The 24,727-nt window shown below is 37.1% G+C and overlaps 2 protein-coding genes across 3 annotated transcripts in view; one reads left to right on the plus strand and one right to left on the minus strand.

The window, feature by feature from the left end:
• The window catches only part of LOC144647823 (small ribosomal subunit protein uS11), a 121,317-nt gene extending 103,123 nt beyond the window's left edge, over positions 1-18,194 (plus strand). Inside the window, exons 1-7 of one of the 2 annotated variants that reach the window (XM_078507536.1) lie at positions 10,256-10,283; positions 10,424-10,487; positions 10,592-10,680; positions 13,682-13,736; positions 14,859-14,965; positions 15,232-15,308; positions 18,080-18,194. In XM_078507536.1, coding sequence (XP_078363662.1) covers positions 10,425-10,487; positions 10,592-10,680; positions 13,682-13,736; positions 14,859-14,965; positions 15,232-15,308; positions 18,080-18,147 — 459 coding nt within the window. In that variant the 5' untranslated portion in view covers positions 10,256-10,283; position 10,424 and the 3' untranslated portion in view covers positions 18,148-18,194. Of the gene's footprint in view, positions 1-10,255; positions 10,284-10,421; positions 10,488-10,591; positions 10,681-13,681; positions 13,737-14,858; positions 14,966-15,231; positions 15,309-18,079 lie in introns of those variants that run through there. The other variant, XM_078507537.1, reaches the window with a different exon arrangement.
• On the minus strand, positions 213-10,174 carry LOC144647789 (outer mitochondrial transmembrane helix translocase-like). The gene is made up of 13 exons (XM_078507487.1): positions 9,964-10,174; positions 6,295-6,336; positions 6,030-6,137; positions 5,501-5,570; positions 5,112-5,180; positions 4,688-4,776; positions 4,549-4,591; positions 3,594-3,674; positions 3,279-3,394; positions 2,705-2,755; positions 2,168-2,243; positions 1,841-1,904; positions 213-1,551 (listed from the first exon to the last, which is right to left on the minus strand). The coding sequence occupies exons 1-13, from the start codon at positions 10,099-10,101 to the stop codon at positions 1,443-1,445; spliced, it is 1,056 nt and encodes a 351-aa protein (XP_078363613.1). The 5' UTR covers positions 10,102-10,174; the 3' UTR covers positions 213-1,442.
• Positions 18,195-24,727: the final 6,533 nt, after the last annotated feature.

Consider the following 24,727-nt stretch of genomic DNA (forward strand, 5'->3'; position numbering starts at 1 on the left):
GAAAGTCTGCATAGAGAATCTTGCATGTTTTCCCTGCTGAGCACTGTTAACAAAACTGGTAGACCAATTTACCCACTGGCAACTTGTTTTCCTGTGCTTGGCATGGGTTTGCACAATTGATTGGCTCATCACACTCAGGCATTGCTGTCATCATTCAGACCACGCACAACACATCTCACTCTTGCTCTCAATGGAACATCATAGGACTCAGGTTACAATTTCTCCAATGTTTCATTTTATTTTATTGACCCTTTACATGTAACTCTTTATGCACAACACTCGTCTCTGCGCTAGGCTACCCTTACCCATAAAATTCACTGCCGTGGGCAGAGAGTATCAACTTTGTACTGGGTTACAAAGGAAACTGGCATGGCAAAGTTTACACATAGTAGTAGCCCCCCTCCCCCGGCACGCTCGCGCTTCGCGCTTGCTTCGTTTGCTTCTTTGCGTTGAAAAATCGAGAGGCTGTGGACAGTCTATTTTATCTTTTAATGACCTAACACTTTGACGGGTTGTCATTTTAAAGAACAGAGGCTAGCACTTCAATGGTTTTTTGAAAATGAAGCAAGTACATCTAGGTTAAAATAAATAAAGCGATTAAAGTATTATTGCAATATTGGCTGGGTAGGGTATTTGAAAAAATGGAGGCTTACTATTTTATTTCTTTGTTATTTTAATGTAAAATTATAGGCCAGCCTTTGCTATCCAGACACCCTCTCCACTTGAGAGAAACTGTATTTTAAAATTATTCTTGTCAAATCATTTTTATGACCATTTTTACAAAGCAAACATTTTCACTGGTTATCAAAGTTGACCAGTTCTTTTCATTTCTCTTGTTTGACAATGGTCACATGACCATAAATGCGACCAAACACGGAAGAAGTCGATCTTCCAACAACCAAAGTAGAAGTGAGATGGCTATCTCTGGAGAGCTGCACTTTATCCTGATTGCTTGCAGCCGATACAAGATTATGCATCCAGGCTGGACAAAGATATGTAAAACAAACTGTAACACAACAGTTGTAGGAATAAATTTTGGGCATGGTCATCTATGAAGAACTACACTTGATCGCTTGACGGCTGCAATAAGATTGTGCATATTTCTGATTTTTCAAAGATGTGTTTAATAAACTGTAACACAACAGTTACCGACGTTATAGCAACAGATTTTGGGCACGGTCATCTATGAAGAACTACACTTGATCGCTTCACGGCTGCAACAAGATTGTGCATTCTGATTTGTCAAAGATGTGTTTAATAAACTGTAACACAACAGTTATAGACGTTATAGCAACAGATTTTGGGCATGGTCAGCTCTTGAGGGCTACACTTGATCCTGATCACTTGACAGCTGCCAGGAGAACACTTGCGCATTCTGATTGGTCAAAGATGTGTTTGATAAACCATAACATGACAGTTGTAGCAATATATTTTGGGTGTGGTCAGCTCTGGAGAGTTACACTTGATCCCGATCGCTCGACAGCTGCTACAAGGTCATGCATTCTGATTGCACGAAGATTTGTTTTGACATTTTCGTCTAGTGTATTGTTCCTGTTCAGGGAGATAAAACAGATAATTTGAACAGAAGGTTAGTCTCTTTTTATTTATATTTCCAGTTAATATGCGAAAACAACACAGAACAGATAATTCTCTATTTCTTTGTACCCTTTAACCTGATTAATTATGCCGGGATAATTTGTTACCACATGAAAAAAATGTATAAGACAATATTTATATATATATATAACCACAACATTTTTTATGACATTAAGACAATATTTATTAAATAATTAAAATAATTATTGTTGAACAAAAAATACAAACACAGCAAACAACTTACAATGATGGCGAGTTGCTTCTGGTTTTCACGTAATCTCTTACACAAGACATAGCTGCTACACGACCTAAGTTAATAAAAAGATATGATCATAATAACTACGTAATAATAATTTACTTCCATTGTATTCATCATTTCAGAAATTTAAGCACTAAGGAATGTAATTCACAAACATCCAAGCCACTCTCCTCTTCAACAAAAGTACAGAACTTATTTTCTTGCTTTCTGCACATGTTTTAAATTGCTGACTGCTAATTTCTAATAACTCCTACTTCCCCTCTATCCTAAATCTCAAATACCGGTATTATACACTTGCATTAATAAACTTACAGATCTCCTTCAGGCCACTGCCAGAAATCCCCTCAGTAATTTCTGCTAATTCATCAAGATCAACATCTTCTTCAAGCTAAAAGCAAAGGTAATTAAACTGGTAAAATCGGGTATCAAAATGTTTATACCGGTAAATACAGTTTGTTGTATTCTTTAATCTAATATGATGAAATTTGCCTTGTGAATGAAAATAGACTACAATGTGTAAACTACGTACTGTCAGTGCATTGTCTGAAACAGTTTTTAGCTATTTCTGTATATATATGCACCAAATGACAATAAAGACCAAAGATGTTTCTTTCAACTTATTTTTGCACAATTTCTGAATCATTTTAGTGTCCTGTCAGATGTTTGCATTAATAGTATTTGTAACTGTAACATGGTTAAATCAGGGTTTCTCCAAAGCTGCCCAAACAAGACAAGATCATTAACATGACCATTTTCTTCACTCTTGTCAACTTTCAGCCGGCAAAGTACTGTTATCATAAGGAAAAATTAGACGTAAGTGACACCACAGTGATATATGAAGTTATTTACCTTTTCTCTTTTTAGAATAATTTTTAAGATCTCTTTTCGCTGTTCTGAATCCTGATGAGAGATGTCAAAAATAATGTCATAAGCAAAAACAATTCAAAGGTGATCCACCAAGATTGGGATGTATAAAACAAACAACTAATAAAATGGCAACCATTTATTATTAATGTGTATTTATTACACAGCCTGTATTGTAAGCAAAATAATTATGTCTTATGAGTCGAAGTTTATGAATTTAACTCAGGCTATTTGCAATGATGCAATGGTGCCCTAATCACTCTACAGAAATTGATTCTTTGCATGCCCAGGGTGTCTAATTACACATTTTCTGGATAGTGCTCATATTGGTTGGTGTTAGCTGTTCTGTGCTTCTACATGTTCAAACAGAACTGAGAGAATACCATTGCATTTTTTAGGATGAAGGAAGAAATAAAGAGTAACCATAGGTAATAAGACTGAATGAGCCCTACGGACTACAGTACAAGGTTTACCATCATACCAGTAATTTCAAAGCACCCTTGTGTTTCTCACTCAGTCAATTTCAAAAATTAACTCACCCAATTTTGTTATTACTTACTGGTAATCCAACATGAAACATGCACGGCATTCTTCTGAGGATAGCTCTGTCAACATCTTGAGGTCTGTTAGTTGCACCCATAACAACAACTTGACAGGAAGCGTCAGTCATCAGCCCTGTAAAACAATCAATAGTGATCAAAAACTATTTTACCTTACAAAATCAATACAGTGTCAACTACTGGAAAGTTTGTAAAAAAAAAAAAAAACATGTAGGAACTTGTGGATCTAGGGATGATTTTCACTTGAGTGTCAAAAGAGATTTTGTGATTGCTTAGGTTTTGCATCTTTACTCTATTTGTCACAAACTGCTTACCATCCCAAAGACTCATGAACTGTGCCTTCATCATCGCTGTGGCTTCGTGATCAGCTTTGTCACGCATTCTAAGAAAAGAGTCTAAAAAATAAAACATGAAAGTAGCAAGTAAGTCAACCAAAAGCCAAAGCAACCATAATCATACATGTGTGTCATTCTCTCAAGAAACAAATTTTAAAATAGAGTTTTCAATAAATCGAGTGGTAACAACATGTACATGTCGTTTCTAGTGCATTGTTTGGTTGGTTTATGATAATGTCAGACTTCACTTGTCAAATGGGTCCAGAGGCGATGGCTTTTAAAACTACAAAATTTGTTTTTTGGACTCTAAAAAACTGCAATTTGAAGTCTCAAAAATAATATTGTTTTTTGTTTTATTTTGGAAAAAGCTCCATCCCTAAGATTCTGCTAGTGATAAAATGCACTAGTCTGCATCAAACTGGGTAACGTTGGTTGTTCTACCTGCTGCATGTACCCAAGTTATTATTCAAATAGGAACTACAAAATAAAAGTTTTTCAACTCCATAAAACTGAGAGATCCTGTTACTCATGATTCTTGGCCAGTTCATTTATTTTTCTGAAGTTAACTTGAGTTTTGTCTCTTTGTTCTATTTATTTGTGACTGTACTCACTATATAAGGGAGCTAAAAACTAGTGTCATTTGATCATCCAGTGCAAATCGTTTTTTTTACTAGGCAAGTAACTTCTTAGTTAACTTGCACAATGGGTAAAGGCCCAGGCAAGTCATCTGCCACTGCGTCATCCATAAAAAAAGTCAACTAAGACAAGCATGTAACTGCCCTCTACAAGCAAAATTTGATAGCTGCCTGTCTGAAGGGCAAGCTAGAATTCAAGATTTTTTTTCAAGCCCTGCTGAGCTACTTCACTAAGAACATAGCAAAAAAAAAAAATCAATTTTATTAATCAATATTTATTGAAGAACAAAACCACTCACCTATCTCATCAATAAATATTATACATGGTTGAAGTTTTATTGCCTGCACAACAAAGTAAAGAGAGTCGTTACTGATAAAGTACAAGTTATATTTTAATAACTAATTTGTAATGCATACAAATCCAATAGTCACACTCACCAATGAAAAAACTGCTGCAGCAAGTTTTTGTGATTCACCGTACCACTTGTCAGTTAAAGATGAAACTTGAAGGTTGATAAAACGGCAACCTAAGGCAACAAAATAGGGTTACCTAGACGTCAACATACATGTATATACATACATGTACATGTTCAAATTTTCCTTTAGGGTCTCCATACATATACTATAGTATTACAGTTGCTGCTAATTATAGGAAGAAATTAAGAAACACAGATTAAAATTTACTTAAAGTTTGCACTATTTCAGACTGTACTACCCAGTAGAACATGGTCTTGTGACCACCTTGCTAAACAATGTGATTGCTTTGTTATTAAATCCACCTTCTTATCAGCCAAAGAAAAGCTCACTCAGTTATTTAAGATTTTGATGGTGTGTGACTTTGTTCAATTGTTTTTCTACCCACCTGCTTCCTTTGCTGTAGCCTTAGCAATCATTGTTTTTCCACAGCCTGGAGGGCCATATAATAAAACACCTACACAGAGGAAAAAAATAGAAAGGCGTGCATATTACAATGAACATTTCTGTTGTTTTTTAACCACAACTAGGGTTTTCAAAACAAGCCAGCGACTGCCAGCATACTGCCAGCTACTTTATAATAAGATGTTGCCAGTCACTCTGTTCATAGCAATCAGCTCACAACAAACAAGCTTGGTATTGTCACAGCAGCTTACTCTTCCAGTTGCTGATGTCTACTTCAAACATTTTGAAACCCTACATACACATACAAAGGTGTTACATTGCACATTCTGTAATTATTTCAAAAAATGCAATTGAAATAATTTCTTCTCTTACCTTTAGGAGCACTGAGAAGAGAAGAGTTTTTAAAAATATCCTTTTGCTGAATTGGCAAAATTACTGTTTCCTATAAATTAAAAAGGAAAAGCAAGACAGTCCATCTGTGATTTCTGATTAGAAAGTAAAATACATGTAGGTAACCTTGTAACACTATACAGTGCTCAAGAGTGGCACCACATCAAGGTCATCCACATTCACGTCCCAGAGCCGCTTGTCCCTCTTAGCCGGCTGAGCCTGTGGCGAGGAACAAGTGGCTCTGGGGACATATGATTCGATTGGCTGGATTTTTAACAAAGAGAATTTAAATCTAACCAATCAAATCAACCATTTCCAAATCCCCTACAACAAAAGGATTTTAAAACAGTTGATTTGATTTGCTAAATTTAAATTTCCTTTGTTAAAGATCTAACCAAACAAATCATGTGTCCCCAGAGCCACTTGTTCTCCATGACTCAGGCTCTGCAGGCTAATATAAGAGGGTCAAGCAGCTCTGTGTACGAGAACGGGTCATCCGTGCTTACCCTACCTTGATTTCATCAATTGTTTCTCTGAGTCCTCCTATGTCCTTCCAGGTGATTGGTAGAATTAAAGGATCAACAATATCTGCTGCTACAGTAAGTTCATATTCACTTAACTGCAAACATGAAGATGAATTTCAAAATACCGTTGATTAGTAGATACAGAGATATATGGATGATATAGAAATATTGGCTGAGTTACATTTTTTGTTCACATCTGAACAGAGAAAAGAACAAGTTACATCTGAAAGGGCTTCAGATTATTTATTTTACCTTGACTCCTTCGATACCAATTTTCTTTAACAGTTGCTGAGCCTAAAATAACAAATTAAAATAAATTCATCATCATCATCTTCATTCGCTCATAAATTGTGAATTGCTACTTATTTTCACAGTAAATTAATTTCGCGAAAATGGAACAGATATATTTCGCGGGACTTAATTTTCGCGATTTGGCCAAAAATGCGTAATTAACCAAAAAAAAATACAATAGAAAACTTTTTAAATTAATTTTCACAGGTCTTTAATTTGCGATTTTTTGAAAATCAAGAAAATTAAGTCCCACGAAACTAAGTAACAATAAGGTGATGAAAATACAACAAATGATAAGTAACATTAAACAACTTCTTTATTTAAAGATAAGATGTTCTACATGACACGAGCATGGGACAAAGAAAAAATTCTGAGTCCCCGACGGGAATCGAACCCATGGCCTCCCAGATACCGGTTGGGCGCTCTAACCAACTGAGCTACGAGAGACTCGCTGTGAGCTGGGCCATTTTTACTAGGTTGATATGTGACACACGTCCTGCATACTGCTAGGATCAGCAATGTTGAATTCATCAAGTTTTGTAGTAAATAATAAAGATGGTAAATTTTAAGCTCGGAAATAAATAATAAAGATAAGATGTTCTACATGACACAAGCATGGGACAAAGAAAAAATTCTGAGTCCCAGATGGGAATCGAACCCATGGCCTCCCAGATACCGGTTGGGCGCTCTAACCAACTGAGCTACGAGAGACTCGCTGTGAGCTGGGCCATTTTACCCGTGCTCGTGTCATTGTTGAACAATTCATGTTCATCATTTATCATCAAACTTACCATCTTTATTATTTACTACACACTTTATAATCTTGACATTGCTGATCCTAGCAGTATGTAGGACGCGTGTCACATATCAACCTAGTAAAAATGGCCAAGCTCACAGCGAGTCTCTCGTAGCTCAGTTGGTTAGAGCGCCCAACCGGTATCTGGGAGGCTGTGGGTTCGATTCCCGTCGGGGACTCAGAATTTTTTCTTTGTCCCATGCTCGTGTCATGTAGAACATCTTATCTTTATTATTTATTACCGAGCTTAAAATTTACCATCTTTATTATTTACTACAACTTCTTTATTTGTAACAAAAAACTTTGTTGGTGCATGACTTGTATGTTTTCCTAAGTTCGGTTCCAGGATATCTGCATGTACATGTATAAATTATGTATGGCATTGTCTCTATATGCCAAGAAAAACAGTTACAAAAATTAATTTCCTGAGCATCTGGGATTATGCTCATATGAATCCAGGCTTTATCAGTGACAGTGCTCTTTTCCATTTTCTTTAGCAATATTGGTCGATCCAAGAGATGGCAAGACCCTTGTTTTAAAATTCAAGACTGAGACTTTAATTCACATGAATACGAGATGTTGAGACTTTGTTTTTAAAAGCCGAGATTTTGAGACTCAGCCAAAGATTGACCAGACTCAAGCTAATTTAGGTGACCATTCTATACCCCTTATATTATACATTAATATATAGATTTAGGCAAGCCTAAAAGCGGAGCTCCCCATTTATTTAATTTTCACTGGAGCTTACAATGTTTTCATTCTAGTGAATAAGCGGCCAAAGTACACTAATGTTTATGGCGGTTTATAGGTTCAAGACAAATTTAAATAGCTCACGGTTAAACAACTGAATGTCAGCAGTACGACAAAAATAATAATCTTAAAGCGGTGCAAAATCATTACTCATGGCACGAAAAATTACTTTAGAGTACAGTAAATTATCTGCTTTCTAGCAATAGAAAATAGTTTCGCGATCCTGTTATAGTTTCGCAGCAGTTTAGTAGACTCCACAATATCTGTTACATTGATATAGGATATATTCAACGAGTAACGCAGAGTCTGTTGGATTAGCTCAATCGGTAAGGTGCCAGTCTGCGGATCGGTAAGTTGCCAGTTCAAATCCCATAGGGTCAAGTTTTTTTTTCTTTTTTCCTTTTTTTTTCCTTTTTTTTTACCCCGTAGCAATAAAATGGTTTGTTTATTCTATCAACCAGATTTAGCTTTCGAATGCTCCTTCATGTACGATGCTGGCTTTACAGATAGACACGAAAGTCATCGATCGATTATGGCTCTCAATGTCCACTTTTTTGGCGGTCGATTACTCAGTCTACACGTAATTTTCAGCCACATTTTGTTTCATTGCTTCTTGTTTTTCTTTTCAAACCTCTTTAAATTTTAAAGGCCGCCTTTATACGGCCGCCTTTATACGGCCGCCTTTATACGGCCGCCTTTATACGGCCGCCTTTATACGGCCTTCTTGCTTCACTATTTCTACCATCAAACTATGGCGGCCATCTTGCGCAACTCCGTACGTACGACGTACGCGCCCGCGAACCATGCCGCTATCCATGTTGACCATGAAAACTCATTTCGATAGTGTTCCTTCTTTCATACCATTTGTCTGCCTATGGGGCTCCGCACAAGGCGCCTTTGGCGCCTTGGGAGCTCCGCTATTGTTCAACACATGCGCGCGCTGCCCATATATCGTCAAAATGTTAACGTTATCTGTCATCCGTACATAACAGATATACTTAGGTTGCAAAGATTCGTCCGAAATCTTGTAAAGCGCTGCATTATTACAGTCAGTTTTTTCTTTCTGCAAATTGTGTTTCATTGACAATTTGTTGAATAATTAAACAATTATCCTGCTCAATCTTGCGGAATATCGTCTGATTTTAGCCAACTCGGCCTATGGCCTCGTCGGCTAAGTATCAGGCGATATTCCGTGCGATTTCACAGGATAATTGTTATTATTAAATTTTCAGCCACGAATATTGCATTTCTAGCATTCTGATTGGTTCACTCAATCCCCGTTGTCAGCTCGTATACCTTAGTTTGACCTTATTTGGAAAATGATTGCGTTACTTTTGCCAAGCTAAAATTTTTCTACGGGAAGCGACAGTTCCATCGGAAAAATGGTTGAAAAACAGCAAATTTGGCGAACTTTATGAACAAGAAATAATCAGCGGTGCCTACCACAACCACAGAAATGCCATAGTAAAATTAACTACGCAAAACAAAAGGATTGATGCAAAAAGTTTAATTAATAACACTTGTAAACACACAACAAGAGCGAGTCAATAAAGTAGAAAAGCAGCAAATAATTTACGAAAGAACGGCAAACTGACACAGTTTCATTCAGTGTACGTCATAAAACTAGGCTCAGCACTTCCGTAAAGTTTGTTACCTTTCAATCTTGGTTTTGTCCTTTTATACTTCAACAAACCTGTTCCAAGAATTATTCCTACTGCTCCATGTAGCAATTTTTAGGACTGACTGTACTGTCTGCCTAGAGGGCTACATTGTTAGAGTGATCCAGAAAACCTATCCTGATTGCAAGACTTTTTTTTTTTCTGGGGGACTCCTAGTTTTGACCAAATCTCTCCCAGTTCCTGATAACCTAATATTTTGAACAGAGTCTCGACCATTTTTGCATCATCGACAGTTAAATAATGTAGCCAATAATTTGATCCTCTATCTAGTCTCTTTCATTTGCTAGCATCTTTTCGGCCATGGCTTCCTGGCTCTATCTTATTGCTAAAATACACAATCTAAAGATCAGTTTCCTTATGGAAAACTTTTATGCTTTATCATGACGCAAGAACAGCGTTACCAACCTGCTTCTGTGCAGCCAAACGACTCTTTTTTGTAGGATCCATGGCGTCTACCAACCATTTTACACCGTAATACGTTACAGCACCAAGGATAACAGCCTGTAATACCGTAGCAATGTACCTAGCCCGATTATCTGGCATATTAACTAAAATTTTTGAAACTAAAAAACGGAAACAACAGAAAACTTTCGTTTTCAGACGTTTTCAGACAGATAGATCGAGCCTGCGTTGCGCGGTTTCATTCGAAAGGGCATGCGCGCCATCTATTTTTCACGCAGTGCATTATGGTATCTTCCTCTTCGAACTTTCTGCGAAGCCTTCAGGTTTGTGGAAATAAATTTGTGCTAGAATCTGTTCAATCTCGCCCTTAAATTTGAACCATCCATTTCTCAAAGGATAAAGAATAAATCTCTTATCATTCATTAACGTAGTCGTGCTATTATTTTTCTTAAAATTCCCATAGTATGGCTCCTAGGAAGGGACAAAAACAACAGGGTGGCGAGCAAAACATTTCTCTTGGTCCTCAGGTATAGTGGTGTTTTATATCCGTGAAAACTTGGAATTGTTGTATTGAGGAAATTTAAGCAACGATTTGCTAAATCTGGAATTTGGTTTAATGTTTTAATTTCAGGCCAGTGAAGGTGAAGATGTTTTTGCTGTGGCACACATCTTCGCTTCCTTCAACGATACTTTTGTTCATATCACTGATCTGTCTGGCAAGTGAGTGAAGTTGCTTTATTTATTTTAATTTTTTATTGGTTTTTGAAATGTGTAAATACCTTTGCATTTAATGTACATGTTGTAGGATGTTCTGTGACAATATGGCCTCTTAAAATCCTGCAAAATTGCTGATACTTGTACCTCGTGAGCAGTTGAATAAAGCGAATAGTCGTCTAAAGAACTATTGTGGTGCATGATGTGGTGAAAGTCTTAATTTGAACTTGGAATTTGAATAGCACATAACCTTTCTTGACAAATTTTAATGTTGGCTTTCTGAACTTCTGATAGTTTAGATATTTGTTGAAATGAAGTAAAGCCTACTTTTCTTTTCCAGAGATTCTTTGATAAAGACTGGAAATCATGTTCATTTACTTTCTTATTTGAGAATAGGCAACAGTTCAGTATATGACAGCTGCTACGAAGCAATTTCAATCATTAATTCAAAATTCCTTACTGCTCAGGTGATAGATAATATTGTCGTTATTGGTTCATTTTGATCTAAAGCTGCAGACTTTGGAAGAAGTTAATTTTTGTCAATCCAGCAGTCTATTATGGAAGCTGGTTTGGCTTACTCACATTCTTGAAAGACTTTTAAAGAAATATAAAAAAGAAACAAGGCCACTTGTTTGCATCTCAGTAGTCTATTGTGTAACAGAGCTCTCAAACGTGGTGACCCTATACGGCAGAATGACCGAACGTCACTAGTTTGCTTTGGGTTAGCTTTACCTCGGTTTTCTTGCGGTTAACTTTGTGCCGGTTTGCTTGCAGTTAGCTTTCACTCAGGTTTGCTTGCGGTTAGCTTTTATTCGTTAATAAGGGCAATATGCTATCACCGTTCTGCCGAATAGGGTCAACGGCACCCTTGACACATGTAAATATGCTGGACCTAAGTTAACCTGTGCTCTTTTAATCCAGGGCTGGAAATAACGGCCGGTCAACGGACAATGTCCGGCCTGATTGGGGACTTGACCGGTCAAATGTTCGCCTTGCCGGTCATGTTGTCCGGTCACAAGTCGAAAATAATGGTAATATTGAAACAAACTTAGTTTTCAATGCTGTTGTCTACCTTCTGTTAGTGTATAAACCTTGCTGTATTGCGAAACGTCCAACCGACAAAAAGGAACTGATCGAATTAACTGTTGTTTACAATTCGCGTGTTGCGGTCTCAAATTAAAATATTTTTCCAAGTTGTCCGTTTCCTCCTGCACAGAATTAAACGATTAATATAGTTCCAAAGCTCAGAATATAAAGGTACAATTTATATTATAAACTATGATTAAAACAATCTTTGACTTCTTTGCAATATTTATAATAGTTACAGGGCTCAAAGTTGGGACCGATGCGGTCGAATTTGTAACTATTTTTTTTTTCCTTTGGCGACTAAAACTTTCTTTGCGGTCGCAAGTTTGGAATTATTATTTTCTACTAATAGTGTAGGGGAATATACTTTGTCGTTTTCAAGTATGAAGCCATTAAAAATGTTCTTCTAGCTGCTTGTTGTTTTAATAATCGCTGGGAAACGCAACGTGAAATCTGAAATCTACATCTATTGATGAGAACAATCCGGAAGTGACATTATTAGATTTTTTTCAAAAACTTAAAGTTCCAAAAAGGATACCACAAGACTTTTGTAAAATCATTGAAAATGATGATTAGCGACCCCAAGCACTGAAAATTACTGTGCTATTTGCAAAGTTTGAAGCCAATAGACAAATACAATGAGCTAGACATGAGCCAGACACTTGCATCACTCATTCATTCATTCAACAAAAAATTACTTTAAAACTTGGAAAATTAAATAAGATTGCAGTAAGCAATTGATTTTTCAATTCAAGTGAAACAGGGTTTCATCCACGAAAATACACATTTCTTAAATAAGGAGCCGGAGAAACAATTTTGTTTTCACCATTCATGAACATGAAAACAAGACAGTGTGGAGTCAAATTACATTTTACACGAAATTTGCATAAATTTGAACTTGCAAAAAAGAAACAGATAAGTTATTAGAATGCAAACCCGCTTTAATAATTACTGAATTCTGATCTCATTGCTATTTTTCATGTATTAACTATTTGAAAACGGTTCTCATTCATGGAAACAAAACGGTTTTTCATTCAACTGCTTGCAGTATTTATAGACGTGAAAATATATTCGCTTAATCAAATGTTTTCTTGCCATAAAAGCAAGAGAAAATAGATTTGAAAAAAAGAACTATTGATAAAAGAAATTTTAAAAATTTAATTAAACTGTTTTTGTAACGTACGGTTCCGACCTGAGGTAAGCAACATCGTATATGTAACGAGCAATTCATTCAATCTTATCAGCAAAGCAAAAAATAGAGTCCAGACGGCAATCTAAATTCCACAGTCAACAGTGCAGTTTCGTAACCTGTAGTTAAAAGGAATTTACTTAAACGGAATGTTATTTCTTAAGGCGGAAGGTGTTATATTTTTACATATATTTAATAATTATTGAAAAATTACATGTTGCATTTTTGTCCGAGCAGAAACGAGGTATGACCGAGCTAAAATGGATTTGGCCGGACATCTTGACCGTTCAATGTTCGAAAATTATTTCCAGCCCTGTAATCGTTCCCAATAGCAAGCAATGATGTCTTTAATATACGCTGACTGTCAGTGATAAGAAACATTCTCTGAGCTTGCTATATATTCAGTTAAGGCTATCATTAGAACCCGGCAAGTTTGAATTTTAAAAATGACAAAGGGTTTGGGGAGGCTATTAGTTAAATGCAGTGAGCAACTTTCATTTACAGTCAACTCCCTCTATAGCGCACACCTTCAGGACCATCATTTGGTGTCCGTAATAGAGAAGGTCCATAGTAGCGAGTGTTATTTTCAATAATTCTTATTTGCCAGGACTTCAACTCCTGTCCATAATAACAGGGTGTCTGTAATACAAGGTGTCCACAAGGCTAGAGTTGACTGTAGTTAATGACAGTCAGCACATGGTTGATTTTAATGCTGTTTATTATTCTCAACAGGGAAACCGTTGTAAGAGTGACTGGAGGAATGAAAGTCAAAGCTGATCGTGATGAGGTAAAATCAGTTGAGATAAAATTAATATTTTAGCAAAATGTGTTTGATTTGGCCAGTAAACTAAGTTTTTTCTACAAGATGTAGAAACATTTTTGCACATGTACATAAAGAACTTGGTGGACCAAAGTGTACCTGAAAGTAAATGAAGAAGCGTTCTTTACTTTCACTTTATCCAAGTTGCCATTTCACTTTTCAAAGTGTACCTTTGTTCTATAATCACTCCCAGTGGCAAGCAATGATGTCTTTAATATACGCTGACTTTCAGTGATAAGAAACATAAACTGAGCTTGCTTTGAACAAGTTATTTATTGGTGGTATAGCAACATGAAGTTTGACTAGTCCAAGATGAGGGCTTATTAGGGCACGTTCGTTTGAGAATATTTAGTAAATAAACCCCTTCAGGCGGCTGGTATATTGGAGGATAATGCCCGAGGCTGAAAGATTGTCGAAAAATGAACGTTTGGCCGAGAAGCAAAGCTTCGAGGGCAACTGTGAAATTTTGAGGACAATCTTTCAGCCAAGGGCATTATCCTCCAATATACCAGCAAGCCAGGAAGGGGTTTATTTATTTTATAACCCTCCGATTAATTTCTACAACGCACTTTATCGCCAGTAATTTATAGGAAATACCTACGTAATAAACCCGGCGTAACTGTGGTCGAAACAATGTAAGTTGATTGGTTTCCGTGATTTTTTAATTCGGTGATTTCATTTAAAGTTAGAATTGAGTATAAGGTGACTTCATTCGTTTGTTTTGTGCTGCCTACAAAATTCGGGCGACGGATATCAAATCGGACGGGGTATATTCGCTGATACCCGTCGTCCGATTTTGTACCACGTGATGCGTTTTGTCCAATGAGCGCGCGCAAAAATTAATGGGTGGGTTATAATCATCCTTATGTGATTTACAAAAGGATTGCTATTAAATAAGAATTCTGCTCACATTAACAAAGTTTTGGTAAGGCAGGTTTCTGTTGTATAAAGATGCTTTGTCACAATTCAGTGGTAAAAATCTTGCATCTGTTAATCAGTGTTCCAAACTGATCAAGCATTATTGTCAAATGAGCCATGATTTGAACAGTTCCAGACATAGATTGCAAGTATTTCTGACTATTTTCCCAGGCCTCCCCATACGCTGCAATGTTGGCTGCCCAAGATGTAGCTGTTAGGTGCAAAGAGATCGGCATCACTGCCTTGCACATCAAACTGAGGGCAACTGGAGGCAACAGGTTTGAAATACTTTTACTTCACTGTTTCATGTCAGTTTTATTGTAATATTACCTTCTGGATGAGTCTCAAATGTGTTATTGGAAGACTTTTTAGATTCAAGTAAATGTACACTTGTCTTGTAATAGAGTTAAGATGGTGGGATGAAATTATTATTAGTGGGTAATGAGTTGGTTTACAGTTTTGTTTTGCATCTAAGGCTCTTGCTCTTCATCAAACTGTTTCTTTTATTGCAAACAGATTGTACATGTGAATGTTCTATTTTCAGAACCAAGACCCCTGGCCCCGGTGCCCAGTCTGCTCTCCGAGCTCTTGCTCGATCAGGAATGAAGATTGGACGCATTGGTAAGACCAACAGCTTGTGTGGTGTCTTGTTAAGATTCTAAATAGTCTGAGTAAATAGATGCTTCTGTTTATGTGTTAAATCTATCTCCCACTCAAGAAATATCCATGATTCAAACAAAAAGAATTTGGTACTAATTATCTATCATTACAGTGTACATAGATCTGTGTAGAGCATCTGATCTCTGATTAGTTTTTGCTTGGTTTTGAATTGTTGCATCCCAGTAACATCCAATCCAAGACATAAGACTATTCCCTGGGGAGCTACATCATCAGTGTGAAATTGTTCAGGTTTCCTCAGATTTTTTCCAACAAGGAAGCTGAATGCCCGATTCCCTCTGGTGCGCGCCTGCAGGGAATCATGGTAGTTGTATTCATCATTGCTAAGTCTCATTCATGGTTTGATGAATACAACTACCATAATTCCCTGCAGGTGTGCACCATAGTGGCAACCGGGCATTGAGCATGCAGGAACAATTGAAGGCGCGTACGTAAAGCGACCGCTTGAATTTCTGGCTAAATCGAACATCATCAAAACAGCTTCAAATTTTGCATGAAGGTTTGTTTACGTGTGCTAAACACTGTCCTTTGTTTTCATTTAGCTGGTCTTTTCTTCGTTTTCTAAAAATAACACATGCAAAAGACAAGGTTTTTGCTGGCAGCATCTTCAGGACTTTTCTTTCACAAACAATAAACAAAGGAAACCTTTTGTTCCTCAAAACAATTAAACCAGCTAAAGTTTTGGGATTACAGACCTAGCCCTAACACAAAAGCTAGAGTTTCAAGTTAGAGTTTCAAGTTAGGGCTACAGACTTAGACCTAACGCAAAAGCTTAACCTTAACACAAAAGCTTAACCCCAGCGAAAATGCTTAACCCTAACCCCAAGAGTTAGGGTTAGGTGACGCAGGGTTCATTTCAAATTTAGGTTTAAGGGCTTAACCCTAACTAAAAAGCTAACCCCATGGATAAGGGCTAGGGTTAGCATTTCAAGTTAAGTTTAGGATCAGAGTCATCCTTAACACTTAGATCGCACTTTTTCATGCAGTAAGCTTTCACACCAGTTTGCTTGCAGCTAGTTTGATTGACTGTTGTGACAGTCTGCTTGATTGAATCGGTTAGCTGCTTTTTCGTTGTTTCGGGCAAGACTATTTTAATCTGTTACTGTTAGCTGTAATTTGAGGTGAAAGTGAAATAAAGATTGATTGTTGTTATAGATTGATTGATTGAATAGGTTTGCTGGTGTTTTCACTTTATACTAGTTTTGCTTTCAGTTTAGTGCCACCGGCTTGCTCTCACTTCTATCTCTACTCCTTACATCATCACACAATGACATCTACAAATTCCCGCGAAAACAAGATAAACTTCTAAGGTTTTCGTTCGCATGATTCGATTGATTGATAAATTAATATTTATTGAGGCACAGGAAAAAAATTTTGCAAGGAAACGTCCCCTGCGAAACGTCTAAAGAATTTTTTAAAGTCTAAAACCAGGTCACTTCTCGGCAACTTTGTCGCGGCAGCACTCAAGCGGACACTGCAAAACTCGCGTTGACAGAGTTCCCGGCAAGAAACTTTTGTTTTAGGCTTTTATGCTGCGAGGCTCAAAACTACCTTGGTTTGTGCAACGTTCTTCTGAAGCGCTAAACAGCGCTGTTGAACAAAACAAAGGCAGGAACATCCCTCAGTTCTTTGAGCGATGCTGTAAACTTACGGGTATTCAGACTTAATGATGTCATTCAACCAACTGGCAGCCGCACTTGAGCTAAAACTATAAACTTCTACGTTTTATTTTCAAAGGCGCCATTTTGCTCAATTCAAACTTTTCCGCCTCTAGCATGTGACCTTACATCACAATGCAGTATCCAGTCCTACTCTACTCAAACCAACAAAAAAACATGGCAGCAGCGAGTCAAGGACATGCTTGTAAAATGGTTTCTCGCCTTCCGTAGACGCTTAAAAAACCCTGCAGGGAAAGATGTACACGCAATGCGTTGGAAAACTCAGACTGCTAGCTGACTGGGAGAACGTGAGCTTACAAAATGCTTTTTTTTGCATACATTATTTCTGAAAAAACGAAGAAATGACCAGCGAAATGAAACAAAGGACAGTGTTTAGCACACGTAAACAAACCTGCATGCGAAATTTGGAGCTGTTTTGATGATGTTTGATTTAAGCAGAAATTCAAGCGGCTGGTTTTTACGTACTCGCCTTCAATTGTCTGTTTACTCACAATACTTTACCAAAAGTATACAGTCGAACCAAAGCGGACACCCCGGGACGCGAAAAAAGGTCCGCGGAGCTGGCCGCAGAGAATGGCTGAGCGGCACAGGGGAAGGGGAAGAGGCGCAGCGCCCACAAGAAGAGAGTGGGCAAGACCGGACGGGAGAGACAACAACACTGAAATGGCGAAACAGTGACAACGGCGATGGAAGTGATTGATAACAAGATACAAGGGACTTGTGTGTCCGCACGGGAGCAAAAACAAGAAAAGGCGCGAAAGGCCGCGACCGCCGGGAGCCGCACGAGAGTAAAAATAGAGTTTGGGGAGTAAAAACGGGTTTCAAAGGGGCCGGGGAGCTGTCCGCTTACGAGAGTGTCGTTAAGAGAGCTTCGACTGTAGTTTAATGTCTTTTGTCATTAAGTAATTATGACAAAGATAACCCTGAAGAATAGTCAGACAGTTCTTTCCAAGTCATTGATGATTGATAACTTAAACCTATTTGACTTTGTTGTATTGTTTTATTGAATAACATACTTATGAATTTCCTTAACAGAGGATGTTACTCCCATACCATCAGACAGTACAAGAAGGAAGGGTGGTCGTCGTGGACGACGTCTGTAAATTTTGTGCCTGTAACAACCAGTATAACAATAAAAATTTACCATCAATGTGTTTCTGTTGTTCTTACAGAAAAATCATTATTAAGGTGATTTATATCTTTCTTTTGAGTTTGCTATGGTCACCTTACAGAAGGCGCTTTTTTTTTTTTTTTTTTTTTTTTTTTTTTTATTTATTATGCGCCTTGCTGAAATGATCCACATCGTGGAGCAGGTTCCAGTCCCCATTACTCAGTCTGCTTTTTTTTTTAAAAATACGGTCTCAGTGTCTTGCCATCTTGTTTATTGTGTTTACCTTTGTCACTCTTGCCCCTTGTTCTTCTGGGCTGGGTTGTTTAAAAGCCAATTAACACTAACCCAGGATAAAAAGTTGATACCAGCGCTCAAGGTACCTTTGGCAAGAGTCAAAATCACATTTCAAGGCCACACCTTCGATTAATGTCTAAAGCGAACTATCTTTGATCAAAATCAAAGATGAAATTTGCGGCAATCTAAGGTCTGGCAAAGACGGCCTAAATCACTTCAATAACTCCAAGGCAAAGGTGATTTGTGGTGCAGTGCTGGTTCTAGGAGTGCGATTTAAAAGAAAACCATTAGTTTGGGAAAAGAAAATAATGGTTTGGAGAAGTCTCGAATTTTGCATACAATGTGTACGAAGGCTGCCTAGAGAAAACCAAAGATCTCGGAAGAAAATAAAATAGCACTAAAATGCCAACAATAGTTTCGGTAACACCAAGAAATCCCCTCCGTCCTACTCGTTTAGCTTGTCACTTGATGGTTGCCACAGTCAGGGAAGTTTGCAAAAAGTCAAATCGTTAATAGTTCTTGTCAGTCAGTGAAAAGTAAGGGAATTAAAAATAGTGAACTACGAATAGCTTAGTTTCGATATATTAGAGTAATTTTATTTAACTCGTGAAACAACATCTAACAATTAGTGCTAAATAGTGAAAACTAAACAAAAGAAAACAATGGAATAAGTGTCTAATAGTATCTATTTGAGTAGTAACTATTTCACGGTTGAAGTAAAATCACTCTAAAATTCAGCCTAAAACGATAGACATCACTACGAGGCTCTGGGGAATAAACCCCACAAACTCAATAGGCTGAGGTCTATTGTTTTAGGCTGAATTTTATCATATCGAAATTGGGCTATTATTCTGGTTGGCAAAGAGCCTTTTTCTCTTGGTTAAGCACGGAGAGACGGCTTTCCGATCTGAAAAATGCCCACCCTTGATAGGCCTTCTTGACTTAAATTTTTTTGTCAAAAGAGGCTCAACCACAGACACGACAGTTTTCTTTAAACAATCATGAGATGTCAAAAGCTACCAGACAAAATAACTTTCTTTAAAACAGCCAAAAATGTGTGCTCAAGTGCAATGTCGTGAAGGCCAATTATCTCACGGGCAACAGTTGTTTCCTCACCCGCATAGGGTTATAGTATCCCTTCCTTTGGAACGTGCGAGACAAGGAGATCCAAACGGGCGCAAGCAGAAACATCATAAGGGTTGGTGGAAGCTAATACAATCTCCCCGCTCTCTCATCTTATCCACAACTCCTTCATCTTCCATCTACAGACTGGTACCCAAGGGCCTGGAATCCAGAATTCGATGCTGTCCCCCGCTGACCACCACGCCCCAAAAAATCAGTCTATATGAACAGTATTTCATTTCCTAAACTACTTCGTATTTCTTTTATTTTGGTCCATCTAATATAAGGTGGACCTATATCAAACGTTCTTGGCTTTACTTGACGATAAATCTAGTACCGGTAAACTTCGAAATTTGAGGAAAAGGAGGCAGCGTCCCCAGCGTGGCCTGGTATTTAGGCCGCCGCGCTGGACTTGTAATCCGGAGGTCCATGGTTCAAATCCTCCTCCTTGTCTTTGGTGATCTCGAATTCAACTCCACGCTCTGTAAACAGCCAACTGGTCGGCTTCCTGTCAGTTGGGATTTTTGACTGAAAAGGAACTTGTTAAAACAAGTTCCTTTTCTATTTACAATATTTGTTTGTTCACAGTGTCCACAATTAGCACAGCAGTGCTAAAGATCAAGTTATTTATTTTATTTTGTTTAAAACGCCTGAAATTTTAAAGATATTTCGCCGTTGAATGGAGAAAAGTTGAGTAAATTCTTCAATATAAAGTTTAAATGGTTAACTTTCTTGCATTATAACCAAATGTTCTCAAATTATTCTGACCTATACAGAAAAAGATATTTTGGGATATGATCAGAGGTTGGTGTTAAAGAACGGAACTCCAGTAAACGATAACGATCGTTAAGCGTTCGTAACCAAATGATCAGTCAACAAGGGAATCTTAGCCTGAACGAGCAAATCCACTCCTATGTTGCGAAACTGTCCCAATCGGGAATTTCTTAGAGAAGTAAATATATAGTTTAAAGCTTCATTTTCGAGTTTTGGGTGCTTCGTCAGTTTTCTTTGGTTTGTGTGCGTTGTTTCATTTTCGACTCTTGTATTGGTCGCTTTCATTGATTTGTGGTAGGTTTAAGTGCTTTGTTTTTGAGTTTAGGCGCTCCTTTTGTTTGGGTGCTTAGTTTTCGACATTCCAGTGCGTTCTGATATTAGGCTTGACTGTTTCTTTTTATAGCTTTGGGCTTTTCCTTTCCTTAGATTTGTGTGCTTAATTCGTTTCAGATTGACATTTCAGGAAGTGCTTCCTTTCAGTACCCTGTCAGAGTACTTCATTTTCGACATTTGGGGTGTTTTCTTTCGTAAAGTTTTTATGCTTTGTTTCGAGTATGGAGTGCGCTTCGTTTTCGATATCCGAGTGCTTGCTTTTAATCAGATCTGAATGCTTTGCTTTCGAGTTCAGGGTGATACGTTTTAGACAGTTTGATGTTGCCTGTTATTTTTAGGCTTACCTGCTTCAGTTTTTTCAGTTGTTTCAGGGCTTTGTTGTGAAGTTGAGTGTTTGCCCATCAACTTAATCTATCAACTTGTTTGTTATCCCTCTGCAACCTAATCGACTTCTCTGGTAAAGCAACAACTTGAAACAACCGCGTGGAGCAGTGGACGCTCGAAAAACAGACCACACATTGCAGATCATTACAGGTAAATGACGCGGTTAAAATCTCTCATATCCATTTAACGTCCCCCTAGGACCCCTAAAATTTAATAGACGCCTCAGGCGTTTATTAGGTCATTTACGGTATATATATTGTGCCCAATATTTCGGTTTAAAATAGAAAACCTTCAAAGGGGGGGCGGCTTATTGTAAGATAACCAAGATTATGATTTTCAACTTAAGAAGCACAAAAAATGTGATAATTTTTTTCACATAGGCAATGAAATAATGGACATTGTTATTGTTCTAAAGTATACCTGTCTAGGAACTCGCATCTCATCTTCTGGAAATTTAACACTTTCGCTTGAACACCTTCGACAAAAAGCTCTTCATGCTTTCTTAAGTCTGAATGAATGAATGAATGAATGTTTATTTCCCATGAAGTCAATTAAGTACATTAGAATGTATATCAATATTATAACTTGGGAGGAAGACTAAAGAAACCCTCACGGGCTTTTACAAAGTAGTCTCCCTTTAGTAACAACTATTAGAAAAAAAAAATACATTCAATTTATATCAGTCAGGTAGTACAATAATACATGTACAATAATAATATCACTCTAATTAAGTAATTTCTATTTTCTTATTTTACTGAGCTGTCACTGCTAAAGATAAAATATACTGTTTCAGTTTCTTTTTAAATATTATTAAAGACGCTGAGTGTTTGATGAACAAAGGTATTCTATTTCAAAAGTCAATTATTTTGTTTCTTGTTGAATATTTTCCGTAATTTGTTCTGTTATAAGTTTTATGAAGTTGCTTTGAGTTTCTAGTATTATATTCATGAACTTGCGCATTTTCTAAACAGAAGTCACTAAAATAGAATGGAAGTACTTTAAGTCTAAGACGGCAAACGGATTTTAATAAACTAAAACCTTCGATTGCATGTTACGTTTTTGACTCAATGATCGTGATCTCACCAATTTTAACTTAGAATAATGAAGATTGGGGTGCCTTTGTGAAATCAGATTTTAAAAAGTCATGGGACCTCTCTCCAATTGTAAAAACGCACTTACAATTCTGTAAACGCTATATAGAAGTCCATAACAAGGAAGCCAATATTGCATATAGAGCTCAACTTGGTAAATTCCATCTGATCACAAGGAAGGAAGAGAAGAGAGAGCCTGGGATCGAGATTGGACCATCATCTGCTTTTTCCTTGTTCCTCTTGTACAAAAATTTCCTTGTGGATAGTCTGGATAAATCATTAAATAACCGTGGAACGTAAACCAACGGCTGCCGTGACTCGTGAACAAATGACGAAGAAATAGCGTCAATACAAACTAGTTATGAAATGCTGTCGAGTGGTATACCGCGAAATATCCCATTTATTGCGATGAAATCATCAGGTTTTCCCTGGAAAAAAACCAAATTAAATACACCCTCCAATATCCTATTTTGTTGACCCAAGCTAACGTGGGCATCAAAGGAAGGACTTCCTTTCTATCAGATATGCATTCAATGTATGACCCCTTTTTAGCGATATCAGAACAGATAGTGATTCTCTTCCTGTGTTTCCTGAACAAGGAAGAAGCCACATTCAACTATTTTTTATGTGTGGAATTTCACCACTCATATCGTGAATTTGATCTCCAGTGGCAGTGTGCGATCAAGTGCAATATCGATTTCATCAGGAATTCCACAATTTGCTTATTTTAAAATTGTTGATCTGTTTATGTCATCAGGTTATATGGTGACTCACTAGCCATTTACATGACTTAATCTTTTCTTGTCTATCTAGCACACTGGCATCGGCATCCTAGCCTGTTCTTTGATTACGTAGGCTGACTCTTGCAATCTGATTAGAAAAAATAAAAATAATATGGCAAACAGAATGAAAAAAAACTCGAGGGCCATTTAAATCCTCAAGGGGCTTCTCGCGACTGTCTCACTTTTGACAAACAAGCTTTCAGAAATAAGAAAAAAAAAACACTTTTCATTGATCATCTTACCGACGCCAGTTATACCGCTTAATCACTTAAGATTAGTTTTAAAAGTTATTATTTTATATGTCTTTTGTCAAGAAACTGTAGATCTTACAAAAAGCACAAACAATCTCGGACAGGTGCAATTTATGGAGCGTTTTCTTTATATTGCTTCCTTTTAACGCTGAAATCTTCTGAAATGAAATACAGTCGTTGAGGTAATTCATCTAGAGTATTTAGTATCAGCAAAATGTTTCCAACGAGTATTGTAGGAGATGTGTAAAGACCGCTATCGAGAATATATATTTAAGGTGGCCTAATACAGTTTTGGGGGGGGGGGTAAGTGAGCCCAACTTTTAACTCTTTTTTCTTTCTCTTATTACTGTTTCTTAAAGCACATAGTCATCATATGCAACATTTAACCAATAAAAATGCTAATAAACAATCAATAAAGAGCCAAAATGAGTGGCCGAGTGCTTAGGAGGGGACTGGGCACTAGTTGTTTTAACAGCGTTTTTCTCAAAATCTACCCGAACCAACCAACCTTAAAATTTCAAAAAATTACAAATTGGCTTTGATTAAACATTCATGCAGGATAAAATAAAAATCTGAAAGACAGATTTTTCGCAAAATAGGAAAATGTGATATTTTGCCCCTTTAAAAAAAGCTCAAATTTTGTCTTACAGATTTATATTTTATTTTGCATGAATGTTTGTAATTTCTGAAATTTTGAGGTGGGGTCATACGGGCATCTACTGGAGAAGCTAAAGGAAAGATTCGCTGAGCATCTGAATTATTCACATAGTGTGTTTATGTAAAAGAAAAAGCTACGTAATAAACAACTACCAACTCTAAACGCCAAATTCCTTTGAAGTGCTTTAAGGTTCTTCCTCGGTGAGGAATTCCAAGTTTATCAAGTTTATAAATATTTCTCTTGTGGTCTTCAGAAAATAAAGTGTTTATCAAAGTTCTAAATGACGTTATTGAACCTAAAGCGATGAAATGATGAACTTCGGAAAATCTTCGACAAAACTATGATTTCTTCCAAAGTGGTATGGAAGGCTCAAAAAGGTTCGCAGGGACTTCTTTTGGTCTGCTTGTGACGTAACATCGCAGTTTTACGAAATTATGGCAATATCGAGTTTTCACGACAAAACTATCATTTTATGGCAAATTGGTGCTTATATAACCACATTTTCGCAGTTTTACGAAACCATAAAAGGTAAAGTAAACGATAAAAATGAAACATTTTTCAGACATGCAGGGGCCCAAATGAATGTAAAAAAATTGAAGGAAATATTTTATTTACAAATATTTTTAGCTAGCTCTTAGCATTCTCTCCTGCTTTTAAGATGTACAAGGATCAGCATGGTTAACCACAGAATTTATTGTGCATTAACAGAAATAGCACTAACGGATGTCATGTCCAAGTTCTTACTTCAATATTCCTCTTGTGGTTTTACGAAAAAAGTGTTTATCAAACTTCCAAATGACGTAATTGAACCTAAAAGGAAAATGATACTTATTATACAGGAACTTCGGAAAACCATTTGATTTCAGAATAAATTAGATACTGA

This window comes from Oculina patagonica, chromosome 4, assembly GCF_052425735.1.
Source record: "Oculina patagonica isolate OP01 chromosome 4, crgOcupat, whole genome shotgun sequence".
NCBI lineage: Eukaryota > Metazoa > Cnidaria > Anthozoa > Scleractinia > Oculinidae > Oculina > Oculina patagonica.

Coding starts and splice junctions, on each gene's coding strand:
- LOC144647789 (XM_078507487.1), bottom strand. CDS start 10,101: ATGCCAGATAATCGGGCTAGGTACATTGCTACGGTATTACAGGCTGTT. Junction 6,337..9,963: donor GTTTGGCTGCACAGAAGCAG/GTTGGTAACGCT, acceptor TTGTTATTTTAG/GCTCAGCAACTGTTAAAGAA. Junction 4,777..5,111: donor GGCTACAGCAAAGGAAGCAG/GTGGGTAGAAAA, acceptor TTGTTGCCTTAG/GTTGCCGTTTTATCAACCTT.